At 42.7% G+C, this 19,296-nt stretch overlaps 1 protein-coding gene across 1 annotated transcript in view; it reads right to left on the reverse strand.

Annotated features, from left to right (window-relative positions):
* Positions 1–15,938, reverse strand: part of igfbp2a (insulin-like growth factor binding protein 2a) — a 33,575-nt gene extending 17,637 nt beyond the window's left edge. Inside the window, exon 1 of the mRNA XM_070855561.1 lies at positions 15,530–15,938. Coding sequence (XP_070711662.1) covers positions 15,530–15,929 — 400 coding nt within the window. The 5' untranslated portion in view covers positions 15,930–15,938. The remainder of the gene's footprint in view (positions 1–15,529) is intronic.
* Positions 15,939–19,296: the final 3,358 nt, after the last annotated feature.

The raw sequence follows: 19,296 nt of genomic DNA on the forward strand, positions 1-19,296 counted from the left end.
GGGAAGTGAGACCAACTGCCGCAAAAACTGCCATGTTAACTGATGCACAAAGCTGAGGAGGGAGGCAGTTGGTCCGTCACCACGGCAACCGGACAGCTGGAGGAAATCAGCTGTTTTGTGACCTTTGACCCAAAGAGAGACACAGATTTTCAAAGTGAAATGCCTCAGATGGCAAATTGGTGCAGTTTGGGGAAAATCAGCTGATCAGTGTGAACTGTCACTCACTCACTCACTCACACACACACACACACACACACACACACACACACACACACACACACAGAGACACACACACACACACAGAAATCAGCTGATCAGTCAACTGTCACTCACTCACACACAGAGACATGCAGACAGACATACAAACAACTACAAGTGTTGACTCAGCAAGATGCTCAATTGGAGGACATCAGCTGATTTGTGACCTTTGACCCACAGAGACACACACACACACACACACACACACACACACACACACACACAATGACAGCCAGCCAGATTTTCAAAATAAAATGCCTCAGATGGTAAATTGGTGCAGTTTGGAGGAAATCGGCTGATCAGTGAACTGTCACACACACACACACACACACACACACACACACACACACACACACACACACAGAAATCAGCTGATCAGTCAACTGTCACTCACTCACACACAGAGACATGCAGACAGACATACAAACAACTACAAGTGTTGACTCACAGCAAGATGCTCAATTGGAGGACATCAGCTGATTTGTGACCTTTGACCCACAGAGACATCGATGAAAACTGCCATGTTAGCTGATGCACAAAGCTGAGGAGGGAGGCAGACGCAACCACTTTTGTAACCTGCTCCAGAGCTCTCATCTCACAAGTTAGAGACCTCAAACTCTACGTGTGTGTTCAGCAGACCCTCCTCTGTCCACTGGTCCACACGCCAAAGCTCTGACACTTACGGTGCCCATGCAAAACCTGCACTTTCAGAGGCATGTCACAGCTGAAATCTCAATGAAAACAGCTGTGTGTGGACCAGCTGGCACGTCATCACGGCAACCGGACAGCTGGAGGAAATCAGCGCACACACACACACACACACACACACACACACACACAGACAGAAATCAGCTGATCAGTCAACTGTCACTCACACACACACACACACACACACACACACACACACACAGAAATCAGCTGATCAGTCAACTGTCACTCACTCACACACAGAGACATGCAGACAGACATACAAACAACTACAAGTGTCAGCCAGCCAGATTTTCAAAATAAAATGCCTCAGATGGTACATTAGTGCACTTTAGAGGAAATCAGCTGATTTTTCACCACTCAAACTATTCCTACATGGATTCTGTACATCTTTCAACTTTGCACCTATTCAGATTAGTAGTTTCTTCATTCATTCAGGTATTCAATGTTTTTATAATTCAAAAGGCAGCTATTCATTGTGGCGTAAGCCATTCAGCTTCACCCTTTCACCTATGGAGATTAGTAGTTTATTCATTCATTCAGGTATTCAATGATTTTTCAATTCAACATGCAGTTATTCAGTGTGGCGTAAGCCAATTAATAGTTTATTCATTAATTCAGGTATTCAATGCTTTTTCAATTCAAGAGGAAGCTTTTCAGCGTGGCGTTAGCCATTCAGCAGAAAGCATTCACACCGCAATTTCTTCAGAAATTGCATTCTCTAGTTATTCTTATTCTTCCGCCGCGTTTTTCGCCGCGCTTCTTCTTCCACAGCATTCAAAATTTCAAAACCATTCAAACTTCAAAACATTCAACCTATTCGGGAATCGAGGGCTATGACTTTTCACGTCCATGACATTCAAAACTTCCGAAATATTCAACGTTTTCCCCGGAAATTTCCCCATAGGAATGAATGGGAAAAATTTCAAAAATTCCCATTTCTTCAACCAACTTCAACCAACTTCAAGCCTTCACAGCTTCCTCATACATTCAGCCACAAACTCCATTCAAACTTCAAAAAATTCAACATCTTCTCCTCATTCAGCACATCATTCAACCCACTTCATCCCATTCACCCTTTCACCACATTCACCTTTCAAAAAAAAAAAGTTTTCCACCCCTTTTTCAGATTTAACATTAGTGTGTGTGTGGTGGAATGTTCAGGCCTAGAGTGGGGGCCAGCATAGCTAGAGTGGAGAGGAGCAGAAAAATCGTCTGAAAACATCGTGTTTAGCTCGCTCTCACGCCCACACGGTGTCACTCAGACTCACGATTCATACATCAAAACGTAGGCCTGCTCGGCCCGGTCGCAACGATGTGACTTCGGGCACACAGAAACGCACGCAACCCGCGCTACGAGCCTCCAAGCGACGGGAAGTGAGACCAACTGCCGCAAAAACTGCCATGTTAACTGATGCACAAAGCTGAGGAGGGAGGCAGTTGGTCCGTCACCACGGCAACCGGACAGCTGGAGGAAATCAGCTGTTTTGTGACCTTTGACCCAAAGAGAGACACAGATTTTCAAAGTGAAATGCCTCAGATGGCAAATTGGTGCAGTTTGGGGAAAATCAGCTGATCAGTGTGAACTGTCACTCACTCACTCACACACACACACACACACACACACACACACACACACACACACAGAGACACACACACACACACAGAAATCAGCTGATCAGTCAACTGTCACTCACTCACACACAGAGACATGCAGACAGACATACAAACAACTACAAGTGTTGACTCAGCAAGATGCTCAATTGGAGGACATCAGCTGATTTGTGACCTTTGACCCACAGAGAGACACACACACACACACACACACACACACACACACACACACACACACACACACACAATGACAGCCAGCCAGATTTTCAAAATAAAATGCCTCAGATGGTAAATTGGTGCAGTTTGGAGGAAATCGGCTGATCAGTGAACTGTCACACACACACACACACACACACACACACAGAGAAATCAGCTGATCAGTCAACTGTCACTCACTCACACACAGAGACATGCATACAGACAAACACACAACTACACGTGTTGACTCACAGCAAGATGCTCAATTGGAGGACATCAGCTGATTTGTGACCTTTGACCCACAGAGACATCGATGAAAACTGCCATGTTAGCTGATGCACAAAGCTGAGGAGGGAGGCAGACGCAACCACTTTTGTAACCTGCTCCAGAGCTCTCATCTCACAAGTTAGAGACCTCAAACTACACGTGTGTGTTCAGCAGACCCTCCTCTGTCCACTGGTCCACACACCAAAGCTCTGACACTTACGGTGCCCATGCAAAACCTGCACTTTCAGAGGCATGTCACAGCTGAAATCTCAATGAAAACAGCTGTGTGTGGACCAGCTGGCACGTCATCACGGCAACCGGACAGCTGGAGGAAATCAGCGCACACACACACACACACACACACTGCGTTTTTCGGCGTTTTTCGCCGCGCTTCTTCTTCCACAGCATTCAAAATTTCAAAACCATTCAAACTTCAAAACATTCAACCTATTCGGGAATCGAGGGCTATGACTTTTCACGTCCATGACATTCAAAACTTCCGAAATATTCAACGTTTTCCCCGGAAATTTCCCCATAGGAATGAATGGGAAAAATTTCAAAAATTCCCATTTCTTCAACCAACTTCAACCAACTTCAAGCCTTCACAGCTTCCTCATACATTCAGCCACAAACTCCATTCAAACTTCAAAAAATTCAACATCTTCTCCTCATTCAGCACATCATTCAACCCACTTCATCCCATTCACCCTTTCACCACATTCACCTTTCAAAAAAAAAAAGTTTTCCACCCCTTTTTCAGATTTAACATTAGTGTGTGTGTGGTGGAATGTTCAGGCCTAGAGTGGGGGCCAGCATAGCTAGAGTGGAGAGGAGCAGAAAAATCGTCTGAAAACATCGTGTTTAGCTCGCTCTCACGCCCACAGGGTGTCACTCAGACTCACGATTCATACATCAAAACGTAGGCCTGCTCGGCCCGGTTGCAACGATGTGACTTCGGGCACACAGAAACGCACACAACCCGCGCTACGAGCCTCCAAGCGACGGGAAGTGAGACCAACTGCCGCAAAAACTGCCATGTTAACTGATGCACAAAGCTGAGGAGGGAGGCAGTTGGTCCGTCACCACGGCAACCGGACAGCTGGAGGAAATCAGCTGTTTTGTGACCTTTGACCCAAAGAGAGACACAGATTTTCAAAGTGAAATGCCTCAGATGGCAAATTGGTGCAGTTTGGGGAAAATCAGCTGATCAGTGTGAACTGTCACTCACTCACTCACTCACACACACACACACACACACACACACACACACACACACAGAGACACACACACACACACAGAAATCAGCTGATCAGTCAACTGTCACTCACTCACACACAGAGACATGCAGACAGACATACAAACAACTACAAGTGTTGACTCAGCAAGATGCTCAATTGGAGGACATCAGCTGATTTGTGACCTTTGACCCACAGAGACACACACACACACACACACACACACACACACACACACACAATGACAGCCAGCCAGATTTTCAAAATAAAATGCCTCAGATGGTAAATTGGTGCAGTTTGGAGGAAATCGGCTGATCAGTGAACTGTCACACACACACACACACACACACACACACACACACACACACACACACACACACAGAAATCAGCTGATCAGTCAACTGTCACTCACTCACACACAGAGACATGCAGACAGACATACAAACAACTACAAGTGTTGACTCACAGCAAGATGCTCAATTGGAGGACATCAGCTGATTTGTGACCTTTGACCCACAGAGACATCGATGAAAACTGCCATGTTAGCTGATGCACAAAGCTGAGGAGGGAGGCAGACGCAACCACTTTTGTAACCTGCTCCAGAGCTCTCATCTCACAAGTTAGAGACCTCAAACTCTACGTGTGTGTTCAGCAGACCCTCCTCTGTCCACTGGTCCACACGCCAAAGCTCTGACACTTACGGTGCCCATGCAAAACCTGCACTTTCAGAGGCATGTCACAGCTGAAATCTCAATGAAAACAGCTGTGTGTGGACCAGCTGGCACGTCATCACGGCAACCGGACAGCTGGAGGAAATCAGCGCACACACACACACACACACACACACACACACACACAGACAGAAATCAGCTGATCAGTCAACTGTCACTCACACACACACACACACACACACACACACACACACACAGAAATCAGCTGATCAGTCAACTGTCACTCACTCACACACAGAGACATGCAGACAGACATACAAACAACTACAAGTGTCAGCCAGCCAGATTTTCAAAATAAAATGCCTCAGATGGTACATTAGTGCACTTTAGAGGAAATCAGCTGATTTTTCACCACTCAAACTATTCCTACATGGATTCTGTACATCTTTCAACTTTGCACCTATTCAGATTAGTAGTTTCTTCATTCATTCAGGTATTCAATGTTTTTATAATTCAAAAGGCAGCTATTCATTGTGGCGTAAGCCATTCAGCTTCACCCTTTCACCTATGGAGATTAGTAGTTTATTCATTCATTCAGGTATTCAATGATTTTTCAATTCAACATGCAGTTATTCAGTGTGGCGTAAGCCAATTAATAGTTTATTCATTAATTCAGGTATTCAATGCTTTTTCAATTCAAGAGGAAGCTTTTCAGCGTGCCGTTAGCCATTCAGCAGAAAGCATTCACACCGCAATTTCTTCAGAAATTGCATTCTCTAGTTTTTTACACTTTTCTAAACCTTGTGTTTGAAAGACAACACTGGAGGTCTTGACAGAACAAAAATATATTCAGACTTGGCATATCAATACGTGGAACACCAAAGTGGATCCAGTAGGACTCACCTATGATTATCTATTGCATCCTAATCACCACGATGTTTTCAGGCCAAACACAGTGTGGACTGTGATGTGAAGAAGGAAAATTGTTAAAAATTCTGTGAAAACCCCTAATCTCAATGCCACTTGCTAGCTTTCGGCACATTATGGATTAAAGGAATGTTATAATGTGAAATGCAGTACTGTGGGAGCTAAAAATACATTATTCCTTGGTTTAAAAACACCACATAGGTGAAATTTGAGTATCTCACACAGCTAATAATGGTTCAGACCTGAATGACACAAGTGAATCTATTGAAACTGCAAAGGCAGGACGAATATCACCCCTGTACAACACTGACGAGAAGGCTAGTCGTCCATAGATTGAAATCTATGAGAATAACACTTAAAAAAAAAAAAAGGAATTCATATTCAGTCATGTAACAAACTTTCCACTGCTCTTAACCAATAACAAATGCATTGCACGTATGGTATGTACTGGATAGAGTCCCTGCGGCCATCCAATAGTTCCTCCAGGCGGTTTTCATTGCGTTTGAGTCTCCTCTCTCCTTGGAGTCTTGTTAAACATCAACCTAAAAAAAAAATCCCTCTCTTCAAACAGATGGAGCAAACAATGTGAGAGGCCATCAGGTCCAACTCAACATGTTGTTTCTGACAACAGAGCATACTTCAGGGTTGAGGGTTGACGGGCAGGGAGTGGAAAAGGAGCGTCATTCCAAACCAGCTGATTTGAAACGAACAAATGTTACATTATGCAAATTCCTCATGAAGCAACGTGATCACGCTTCAGCCCAGTTGAGGTTGCGAGAATATTAGTTCAAATAGTGAACATTGATAGTAGAGGACTGTTTCTTTTTGCTGGATTTTTGCAGGAAGGCATGTATTTCACCTACGCAGGACTTCACTTGACACCCCGAAGGAAAGAAGGGAAATAAGCACAGACAGTAGAGAAGGTCAAATAGTCGGGCCAGTAAGTGGATCACAGTTATGCAAGGGCCAAGCTGTAACGTGCAGACTTGTGGAAAGGCGTTTGGTGGGCCGAGAATGAAAGCGAGTGTGTGTTACTGGTGGTGGTGGTGGACTGGAGAGGCATTCTCTGCACTCTGCAAGAGGTAAATTTGACATCCGGTTGTAGAATATGATTACAAAAGGCCTAAGAGAGAACGGGAGAAAGGAAATTCCAAACGAAGCAATAACAAGGTGCTGGCGCCTTTTGCCATCAGATAGATCTGGTGTTGTTGGACTTCAGTTCCCCCTGTGACACTCCACCGTGCTCTCTCTGGCTTTTCTTTGAAGACTGAGTTTCTTCTTAAAAAAGGGGCATAAGTCAACTGAAATCAGGTGTGTGCTCGCATGTGTGTGTGTGTGTGTGTGTGTGCACACGCAAGTGGCGCAGATAAACACACGACACACTCAGGAATATTGGCAGCTGGGGCGCCTTTTGTTTTGCTGTCTTACATAATCGTGACAGTATCCAACTGCAATACCATCACTCCCTCTCTTCTGAGGAAACCTGATGTTCATTCAAATACACAGTCTGGACGCACATAAATGGATTCACAAACATACGAATTCATAACCAGCGAAAACAGTGATCTCCCTCTCGAATGTACACACACACACACACACACACACACAAACACAGAGGGTCAGGACCCCACTTTTAGGGGGCACTAGGCCTCTGCAGTCCAAGCCGTTCCACAGCGGTGGGCTTGGGATCAGCAGTATCAACAGAGCAGCAGGCCTACTGTCCAGTCTACTGCTTGAGTTAATCCTCACACAATGGCCGGAGAGGCTTCCTTTCTATATCTGATCCATGTCGAATTCCCAGGTGGCACGTAGGCCAAAAGTGTCATGTCCGATTGTCCAGATTCTGGTCAACTGAGCAAATGGCAGACTTGGCTGGGTCGTGGAGAATGGAAAGGTTGAAAACGGAAAGATCCAAGCGCACCAGCACTCTGGCTCCATCCTTACATACAAATACGTATCTACTCGCTTTACTGTCGGACAAACTGTGATGTCTGCATTATGTCTCATCCCGCAGTCTGAAGACATGTTGACTGGTTAGCTCAGCTCACCAAACACCGACACTTTCAGAAATACATTGAGTGTTTCGGTGACCTTTTAATGTGAGGGGTCCCGTAGTATCCGTATCATCTCATTTCGTAGAGAGGAACTTGCATGTGATCGTAAATCACAGACGTCCTCTGAGGAAACTATTTGGGAACACAAACGAATGTGTCACTGACTTTCATCTGGACTTCCATAATAACTTGTTTTGTTGGATGTTTTGTCATGTTGCTGCTACGCAAGACCAAAAAAAACATGTACAAAGTATTAATGCACAACACACTATGTTTGAAATTTAAATGGAAGTAAATGGCTGTTGTTGCATGAACTCTACAGTATTGTGATACTGTTGTTGATGTTATAATAGAAAAATGACTGGAAATTTGTATTTCATACTTTAAATAAACCTTCGAACATAGAAAATATGACATACAATTTATTTTTTCTTTATATCTTCAACAGTTTGTTCTTGATTCCACATACATCCCAAAATGTTGCTAAGCTAAGCTAAAATGACTGGTCATTATACCTGTGCAGGAGATATACAAACTGCACACAGACATTAGCAAAGCAACCTCCTGACTGAAAAATGGGAATAACATTCACCTAAAATTGAACTATCCCTTTAAATGTCGGAATGTGGGAATCTTTAAAAAAAAAAAAAAAGTACAACATCTCCCTCAATATGGCTTTTAACGCAGCTCTGAGGTGTGAAATAGGTCATGTGCCACTTAAAAAGCTGATGAAAGGGACTGCTAAGAGTAACTGCAGTCCATCATCCATTACAAGGCCTTATGGGACTGTTTTCCTAGAAACACAAACTCAGCAGAGTGCAGATATGTTTACCTTCCAGGCTTTCTGGCCTGCAACAGTCATCTAAAAGCAGGCATTGGACAGGCTCTGGCACGTACATACACACATACACATACACTGCATCCAAGGACAGGCATCTCGCTCACTACCGGCACCGCTGGCTGAACTCTGAAGTGATTGTATGGGGTCTAAACTAGGACAAGAACTGAGGCAAGCTGGAACACATTGAACTTGTCGGGCATCACATGCAGCTACCGCTGACAATCATTCCCAACCGCTGTGGGAGAGATAGCAGGGATGTGAGTGGACAGAGAGTGCAAAAACCTCTTGGGGTTTAAAGTTTTTTGGTTAGAACCGCTACTTTATGACAATAGTGATGTGTCTGTCACAGGATGGGAGCCTCAACCAAAATCCCACATGAGCGTTTGAAAACCACTGAATCGAAGAAGCACTCAGAGATGACGACGTTCCAATGTTTAGCAAAATAATGAGTTTTGCATTTCTATCAATAACCCAAGCAGCTAATAAACAATAGCTAGAAGCCTTATAAGGAGGGGAGCGACCCATATTAGTTTATCTTGTCCATTGTATGTTCTGTAAATTGATCAATCAACATCTTTGTTCACCTCAGCCAGTCAATAGCCGGAGCTTAAGCCAATTAAAGCCAGTTATTAAAAGCAAGAGGTATCTATTTTCCTTTATCGCAAACTCACAGTACAGTATTACCACAATAAAAAGTGCACAACACGACATTTAGCACAATATTAAAAAAGAACAAAAAACTAGAAACGTGCACTCAGTAAAGTGCAGATCTCTGCTACACCTAAACATAACCTTACCTGAAACTATAAATACTGTAAGCTTTACAAGCTATTAACACACATACCAAGGGATATTATCTCACCGTGTGAAACTATTACAAGTTCAGAAACTGTCCTTGTGCCCCGTGACGCCCTGCGTCCCCTTCCCCTCCAGTGTCAGTAGCATTTCAGACAGTGTTTGTATTGTCTTAAATCACCCTTGACCAAAAAGGAGGGTGGGAAGTTATTCTGGATCTCAATAGGCACGAGGAGATTCTTGGCATGGGTACACGTGAAGTAGACGCCCAGGGGGGAGATAGCACAAATGCCCCTGTTTTTGGAGAAGCCTGGGGTGGGGGGGATTATCTCAGAGCTATTTCAGTCCTGCGGGCTCCGTCTGGATGCCCCCACAGGTACACAGGAATGCCCCTTGTTAGCTAACAATGGTTCCTCAGCGACCAGATGGCAAAGGAGTTTTCCACTTTTCCTACTACCTCATTTGTCCTCTCTATGGTTGCATAATTCCGGAAACATTTAGGGTGTAAATTTTCCACGTGTAATGAGAATTTATGGAGAATTTTAAGGGAAATAAATGGAAGTGGAGTAAAATGGAAATATAAGGGTTATTTTCTCAGGCTGTATGTTTTATGCAGAGAGAGAGAAACCTTTTAACATGTCATAGGTAGACATAATCGTAAACCCTTCAAGTAATAACAAAAGAATCTTGAACGCGAGCTTTAATGAAGAAGTTAACCCATTTTCCAATGTTCAAAATCCATGGCCCCCCCTCCAAATACAAAAAAACTGGATAAAGCACTAAAGCAATGCCACATACAGATCCCCTAAAGACGAAGCCCTTTGCTCATGAACAGAATATTATTTGAAGACAAACATTTGTCAGATACAAACAATTTAAATTTTTCTGCATGGTGAAAAATAACTTAACCTCACTTGGAAAATTTTCTAGAAATGCACTGACCTTTTCCAACCAAAGCCTTCTCCATAGCGACTTTTCTACCGGCATGACAAAACAGGTTTATGTTAAATTAACATCAAAACAAATGATTATTTTGAGGATTAATTGCAAATGAATAGTATCTCACACTACAGAGTGCCTTCACACCGCTCTTTAGAATTCATGTGGCATTCAGGCGACCAGCTTTGAGCTCTGTTTGGACTTTGTTAATCAACTTGTTCCCTCTGGAGGTCATATTTGGTGTGATCCCAGTCAAAACAACCAACGCCTAACCAATCTGATTATAGGAACCTTTATTTGGGTCCAGATTTCTGTGGGAACAGAACATCAAGTGATGCTGTGATTAAACACAGAGGGTGGGGGGGGGAAGTTCTGGGTGTTAATTTTGAATACAGAGAAGCTGTGGCTCCAAATCAATGAGACATGGGAACATTTTTAATATGAGTCTGTAATTGAAATAAAAACATACTTCCTGAGATTTCTGTATTCTAATTCTAAAATCTCAAATGTACCCATTTTAGTCCGTTCTTGGAGTGTCTAGCCCCCGCTTACACAATACTACATTTCTTCATTTCATCCCCCTATTTTGACCACATTACAGAGAAGTCCTGGTGATTTCGTGTTGGGATTAAAGATCTTTTATTGATTGAGATGGTCTCACAGAGCCAACAATCATCTCTGGCTGATCACCATCAAATTTCCATCTTAAGTGAATCCATCCCATGATCCTCTGTTCTCCGTGAAAGCTTGTAGATATTAAGTTGCATGTTTACAAAAACACAAGAAATGTCATTATAGTGTGCGAATGTCTGATGTCTGATGAGATATCTAACCCAAACCAGAGTGGGCTCAGTGGGAAGGATGTAACATGTTGCCCTTCATTTGGTCTGATGTCTTAATGCGTCTGGCTTTGGCATAAAATTTAGGAGATAAATATCGTCTGTATCCATCTAGTTAAAGTCATGCACATCCTTTGAGTTCTGGCACAGAGTGGAGCCAAAACTTTACTCCAAGCATCAACACTGTCAATGCAAATATAATATTTTCTCAGTTTATATGAATAAAGCATATTCATTTTCTCGGCATTGTTGCCTCCAGTGCAACACATGCAGGCAATCACTGGTGCATCACACACACATCGGAGATGCTGAAGGCACAAGAGAGCACAGGGTTTGGTTTTGGTCTTATTCAGCTTAACCAAGCGCATTTTCATATTTTCACGTTTTCAGTTGAGATGTTCAGATGTTCAAACGCGTCTGTGTGGTCCCGTGCATAATTCTAAACTGCCTCCGGGCGCCGCATGAAACATCACAGGCTGAATTGGGAGTGTCACAATAACATCTCACTCCGTGACTCCGTCTCAGCAGCTTCAAGTAAAGAGATAGTAGATGTTTGAGATCGTCATCGGCAAAGTAACCTTAAAGTCACTGCATCCAGAGAGCTTTAAAATACTGTGCAAAACACAATTAATCATTTAGTCAATGGACAGACGATTAACCAGCAGCATTTAAAAAAATTAATTATCTTTTTAGTCATTTTACATGTAAAAATGCCAAATGTGTTGAATGTGAGGTGATTATAAACTGAATATCTTTGAGTTTTAAGCTGTTGCTTCGAAAGAACAAGGCATTTGACTACTTAGACAGTGGGAAATTATAGCAAGCATATTTTCACATTTTCTTAAATATTTAGAGAAATATTAGTCGATAATGAAAATAATTGTCATCTGCAGCCATACTTATGATGCACTATGATCTTATAACAGTCCTTTCCTTGTGCTTTCAGACTCAGTTTTGATGAAGCAAACATCGATCAGAAGTGAATGTTCAGTGAGGCTCAAGACATATAAAGTTAAATACATTTTGAAATTGCTCTATACTCTGTGTTCATTTGTGATTCATGCAGCAATACCTTACCCTGCTTACTGTGTTATTAATACACTGAAATTAGTGCTTCAATCATTTTTAAAAAGTGGACAAAAAAAAAAAAAAGCATCCGTGGTCTAGAGCAGAGGGGGAAATGAGCCATGCAGTGCCAGGACATTACATCCCATCAGTTTCATTAAAAACAATCCCCACAAATAAAGACGTCATATTTGGTCGTGTTATGTTTTGCTGGTGTTTCGACGTTTCTGTCGGTATTTAAACAAAGAAAGCGACTGCAATATTTTCACATAACTTGACACCATGAGGCGAAGCAAATGTTTTTAGTTCAATGCAAATAGCAATTTAACAAAATCTGAATCCTGCTTTGTAATCTCCCACTCACTTTCCTCCAGTTCCCTCCTCTGACTGGCTTTTGTTTCTCCTTTCTTAATTTCCCAAGGTCTTCTCTCTTACATGATTGTTCCGGGGTCCAGAGAATATTGGCTCTGACCTTTGGCCCTTTGGCTGTTAGTTGTTTGGAGTGGTGATACAGGAGTTTACAGGGATTGGACTGCTGCTGTCATTGTGAGCTGCAATGGATAAGACCAATCAATTCTTCACAGGCATTAAGTGCTGCAAAACCTCCAACTCAATTCAATTCAATTTCAATAGAGGTTCACATTTTAAATTGATAAGTGGCTAAATTCTTTTCATGATCACTTTTATTTTTAGTTTCTTTTTACTTATGGACCGAATTATACTGATTTCAATGTTGAAATCCTAAAACATTGTATTGTGTCCAATGATTGGAATAAACTAAGCTAGTAAAACAGGATGTCGAGGCTTATAAACATCCAAATAAAGCAGCTGCGATATTTCATCCTTTGATTTTTTGCCCAGGGTGTCAAATCAGCTCAAGAGTCATTCTGCCCCCCAACCCCTGCTTAACTAAACTAAACACAACCACTTCATTATTGGATTATAATCAGTCTTTTTTTCCGTAATTTACAGATTAATTCCTGGAACAAAGGAGACGCAGTGGATAGAAGCCAGAACTTTAAAAGTTTGCTCTCAATCTTCCAACAGTCCCTATGAGCTGATTCCTATCAGGGATTCCATTACTTCCTCTTTTTGATGTGTATCTGAGAAGAATTTATGACAGGAAATCAAGTCTGTGTAGTCTCAAACTGGGCCAAATGAAAGGCAAGCGAGTGACAGTAAGCATCTGTAACACCAACAGTAAGTTTCTTACGTTATCTAGAGAAACTGAGGGGCAGAAATGAGCAGAATGGGAAAGCCTGTCGACTTCTTTTAAAGCTGACACAGTGGTGATGCTGCAGTTCGGCTTAGATGTGTGTTTATTGCATTTAAATTTCAATTTAATTTCCATTTTTACCCAAAGAAAGAGCGCGGCGGCCTGCTCAGCCTCGCCGCCTCTTATAAAAAAATGATTTCCTTTTTCTCGCATGACCTTGCAAATGCTGCACACTTTGCTCAGACCACTCGCTGTAACACTCTGTACCTCCGTCTTTGTCAGAAATCACTGTTCCGTCCAAAACAACTCTGCATTCAGCCTTTGGAGCCAATTCCTAAGCTCTTACTGCTTTTTGGACACATCTAGCTAAATCTCGGACCTTTCAACCTGCAAGACGAAGCACAGCCTGACCCGAACCTGAAGAAAAAAAAAAAAGACTTTAAACAAAAGAGGCTTTACGTGATGCATCTTTGTGTTTTGTCCTCTTGTTTTGCTCTTACGTAACCCTGTAAATTCTGCCTTTTTTTTTTTTATTACTCGACTGTTATTGTTTGAATAGGGCTACAGAAATAAACTTTGCTGCGTAAGGTTACATAAATGTGGGATTAAGTCATTGTGATGGCTCGTTATTAAATCACAAACGTGTCGCCAAGCTGTTTTGACCTTTTGTCAGCGTGCTGGTGAGTCTTGCAGAGAACAGGGTTACTCTGAATGCCGTCTCCGGTAGTTTCTCTACGTTCCAGGACTTGGGTGCCAAAATAAACACGTGTCAGTCTGGAGGTAAACTCTGACAAAGCACGGATTTGGAAATGAGTAGAAATCACACCCCGGCAGGCTCCACTGGACACTCATTGACTGTGTGTGTTTGCAGCTTGAAAATCAGCCGATTAATGAGGCTGTTTACTTTTCTTCTTTACTGTGACCTGTCCTTGTTTAAACACAAACCACATGAGCCTTGCTGGCTGCAGGCCGAGCGAAGCCTCATTGTGATCTTCGCGCACATACATCGAGCTCATTTTTCCAGGTAGACAACCCAGTAAATGTAGTCACTGTCAACACCAGTTTAAAGTTACTTCTGGCCAAAGCCTAAAGTCCACTTTTCCAATCAATGCAGCATTCCTCCTGCTGCCTCTCTCTGTTTCTTTCTCTCCACTCCCCTGTGGAAATGTCAACATCAATACTATGATGTTTTCTGAGTCCATCCCACTGAGTACAACTTTTGGGAATTTTTCAGGCCACTACCTTGTTCTCTGCTACAGTGTTTTAAAGGCAGAGTTGTTTTTTTTTTTTGAGGTGGTGGGGGGGGTATTGGGAAAGGCTGGAGGGCCAGCTGTTTGGAGCATAGTTGGGGTTAACTTGGGCAGCGTGACTGTTCCTTATGTTTCTCTCTTCCCCTGCACACAAGCATGACCCAGGACACTTAAAACTGGTCTGTGCAGCACAGACTTTAACATGAGCACAATCCAACAAGGTCACAGCCGCAGTAGAAGTTAAGCAGCTGCACAACTGCAATGCATAATAAAGGACATAAGGAATATACTAATGCAACATGACAGACTTAACAAAGAGCTGCTGGTGCCAGTTTCTACCTTATTTCTATGTCTGTAGGTAAATCCTGAAAGGTGGGGGCTTAAAGGGTAAATAATTATCCAATAAATGGATGCACTGCAGATACTTAAGCTACACTTAATGTGATATCTTCAAAATATTTTAGGAATATCATCCACTAAAGTGCAGAATGGTCACTGAAACTCACTATTGAGTAACAGTCCCTGCTTGACACAGATTTGGGCTCAGCCTCCACGACAATGCAATGTTCCTCCAGTATTCCTCATGCTGCAGTCTAGACAGTGTCATTAAAAATTGATAGAATAAAACCTGGTTTCCAGTAAACTCACTGACCGCTGGTTTGCTCGCGGTGCTCCTGGCTGTAAGTGGTCGTTTCGGTGTCCACTTTGCGCCGGCACTGCCCCTGGCCCTGCACCAGTTGCTCCAGGGGAAGCTCCGAGTCGGGCGTCGGGTAGCATCGCAGACCGGTGGAGCACCTCGGGGTGTACACGCCGCACATCTCGCCCTCTTGCCGGGCGCACACGGGGCAGCACCCGCAGCCCGGTTCGCGCACTATCTCCGCGCAAGTCTCGGTGAGCTTTGGGCACAGCGCCTGGCGCTCCGCGGTGCAGCCCGGGCAGCGGAACACCATCTCGGCCAGGGAGGCACCGGCGAGAGACGCGGAGAGGATCAGCAAGCTGCAGCCCGCGTACGACAGCATTGTTGTAGGCATGAGGTTTTTGGTCATTATCATGGGGCGATGGAAGGCAATCCCAAGTGGAAAAAAAGGGGAAGAAATGTGCATGCGAACAGGTGAAGCCGGGGGCTGGGAGGTCTGCTGGGTCCTACAAATTCCCAGGTTTGCTCTTGGGGCCACATGTTGGTGTTAATTTGGGAAAATGGGAAGACATGGTATTTAGTGCAAATGTCATATTTTAGATGTGCTGAAATATTGGCAGCAGATAACACAGACAAGAGAATAGTGAGAATAATGAATTTCAAAGTTGTGGTGAATTGAATAAACTGAGTGCATTTAAAGGTCTGAGAATACAGCAGCCTGATTGGACGAGCCAGACTATATGTGATATCACAGTAAGGACTTTAACTAAACTGCATTTCTGGCTTCACTGACCAGATGGGATTCTCATATTTTAGCTTCTTTGACAAAGACAGCACGTACAAACATCTTAATCAACACAATAAGATAACATTTTACTAATCCGACTATGGGAAATGAAAGCCTCACCATCACCATCTTTTAATCTCCCTCCAGGCGACCTGTCCTGCTACAGGTCTACATCTCTTTAGACTAGTGGCAGATCTAAATAAAATTGTTTTCCTAATTGTAAACCAGAATTTGCAATAAAAAGAAAAGTAGATTTTAACTAGTGCTCCAGTATCGAAAACAAGGCAGTAAATTATAGCTCCCTGGATGGAAGACACTATCCATACTGTGGCCTGTTTGTTTCAATCAACACAGTCTGCCCCAACTCCCAGAATGCATAAATAAATAAACAAACAAACAAAAGGACTATGTGCACAGCATTCCTTACATGGAAAGACCTCCCCACTGTGGCAGACATGTCCATTGACACTCAATTAAAACTCGCCAGCTGCTACCAACTTACATGCCTGTGTACAGTAATGCTACTGTGCACATATACAGCAATGTTTCCTATCGATCGGCGAGGCCAAGCCTTGAGGTGTCGTGCTTGCCCACCGAACAAGCCCCTATTAACCCTGTCCAGTGCAGCAGACTAATCTGTGTTTATCCAAGGGCCCAGAAATAGAAGTGGCATGTGTAACCTTACTCCGCAGATATAAATGCAGATTATTTTGTTTTGTGGGTGCCCCCTGATTTAATACTATTTGGCCCTATTCAGGATCGGCATCCTAGCTCGCCGTGGGGGCGTTGGGAAGGAGAAAGGGCACATTTGAAGCCGCCTTGCATCTCAGGGGTGTGAGTCAGGAGGATGCCCAGAGGGATGTTTGCACATAGAACCTCATATGTCATTTTATGAAACCATGGATGGAAAAGCAGCAGGATGGCCACTGGCTAATAGGCCTAACAGGCCGCAGTATCTGCCCATGTGTGCAAAGTAATCCCGACCAAGGTCAGTTACTTAAATTCCTCCCCAATGGAATTGTTAAGCAAACACAAACTCTGGATAAACTCCACATTGATAGAGGAAGGTGTGGGATCACTGATGGGCTGAGGACACATACAGTACATGTGTCTCAGCAAGTATACAGAGAGACGTCTGTATGCGACAGGTCATCTTCTTAATTACAGAACATTAAGTCTCTGCACAGTCTATTAACCATATCATTCCACTTTATTTCACCCGCCTGTTTGGCATTTATAAGCAGAACACAAACACATAATGATGAATGTTTTATAACATATTAAAATGTAATTGTAAGCAACAATAATGACATTTTTAAGTGCTTACTGATGTATTTTTCAACAATTATGACTCCTACTATGAAGGAGCCAAAATTTGTGTTTAACACAAGGGAAAAAATACGGAAGAAACATCTTTAAATATGATTAGAACAAGCATTAATTCATCATTATCTTTTTATACAGCAGTTTTAAGATGCTTTATTTGATGGGTTATAGTTGTTGAGAAATACATTAATAGGTAATCAAAAAAGTCTGTTTACACATGTAGCTGGTTATTTGTTGTTCATATGCTCCTTATAAATACTAAATATGGGTTGCTAAGATAAAGTGTTATTACAAGTCATATAAAGCATAAATGTGTAATGTGTGTGTGTGTGTGTGTGTGTGTGTGTGTGAGTGTGTAATTCACACAGGCTGATGCTGATTACAACTTTTCAGCATTGCACATCTTGCGTAAATTTGTGCTAACACTAAACGATACTAATTAACCAATAAACACCCAAATTTCCAACTGGAAACATTAATAAATTCCTCTTTACGCCTTGATATCCCACCACAGTCTAAAATAACCTCCCACAACGAGCCAAATATTTGAATCCTAATCGATCCAGTGGCGACACAACCTAACTAACTAGGCAATTAATGTTTGTAACGCTGCACTTCATCCAGCCTAATTTCGAGCTGTTAAGCCTCACAGCGGGCCTCCTGGAAGACAGCTGCAACAATGGCAGCAGCATGCTTTAAAGTAAGAAAGCAACAAAGACTGCACTGTCCTTAAAACCAACTGCATCTCGTGTTTTAAAGCTCACAGCAAGTTATAATTTCACAACTGCCTCTCAAATGCATATTCTTGAAGCTCACAAAACAAAGTGTGGTGTTACTGTAATTTTGTCTCCATACTAGGTTCTTATCGGCTGAAAAAGCTCCCTAAAGACATCTTTGTGCTCATTTTACAGACTTTCATAATGAATGAGAGCACTGTATTGTGTTTGGCTTTGAGTTTACTTAATTAAGGTCTCCTTTGCTTGGACTACTGATTAGATAAGTAGAGGCAATGAGTAGGATGGTTGGAAAAGTAATTCATCATCTGATTAGTGGGCCTGTAAATAATGAAGTTATACTTACAGCAACTAAAAGCTGGATTATGTGTTTATATCCTAACTAAAGCATTACAAATTGTGATTTGTATTTTTAGGGCAATACTGCACGAGAAAGAGTTCATCTGGGTTAGAAAACTGTCAAAACTAGCTTTCATGCATGCACAGTTAACCAGCTGGTGTAATGTGCAACATCTCACTGAATGGAAATGTTTACCAAATTACAGTACATAAATCCTTACATGGAAATGTTCGCATCACAGCCCCAAATGGAAAAATGCTTATGAGTGTGTGTGTGTGTGTGTGTGTGTGTGTGTGTGTGTGTGTGTTTTGTATGCGAGTGTGTGTGCCCAAGTGTGAGTGTGTTTGTTTGCTGCCTAGCAACAAGTGATGCAAGTGCAAATTAGGAAAGTTTTTGCTTTCTTCGGGTCATGCCAATCTTTGTGAAGTATCTGTTATGGAGCCACAGCGCTACATATTCCCCAGTGAAACACAATAAAGACCTGCTGAAAGCAGCTCTCTTTATGTGTTGAGGAAATGCGTCGCTCTACACTTTTACTGTCCAGCTGAAGCTCTCAGCCTGGTCATATGCTGATGTCAGCTTTACACTACACACT

The sequence above is a fragment of the Pempheris klunzingeri genome, chromosome 24 (assembly GCF_042242105.1).
Source record: "Pempheris klunzingeri isolate RE-2024b chromosome 24, fPemKlu1.hap1, whole genome shotgun sequence".
Classification (NCBI taxonomy): domain Eukaryota; kingdom Metazoa; phylum Chordata; class Actinopteri; order Acropomatiformes; family Pempheridae; genus Pempheris; species Pempheris klunzingeri.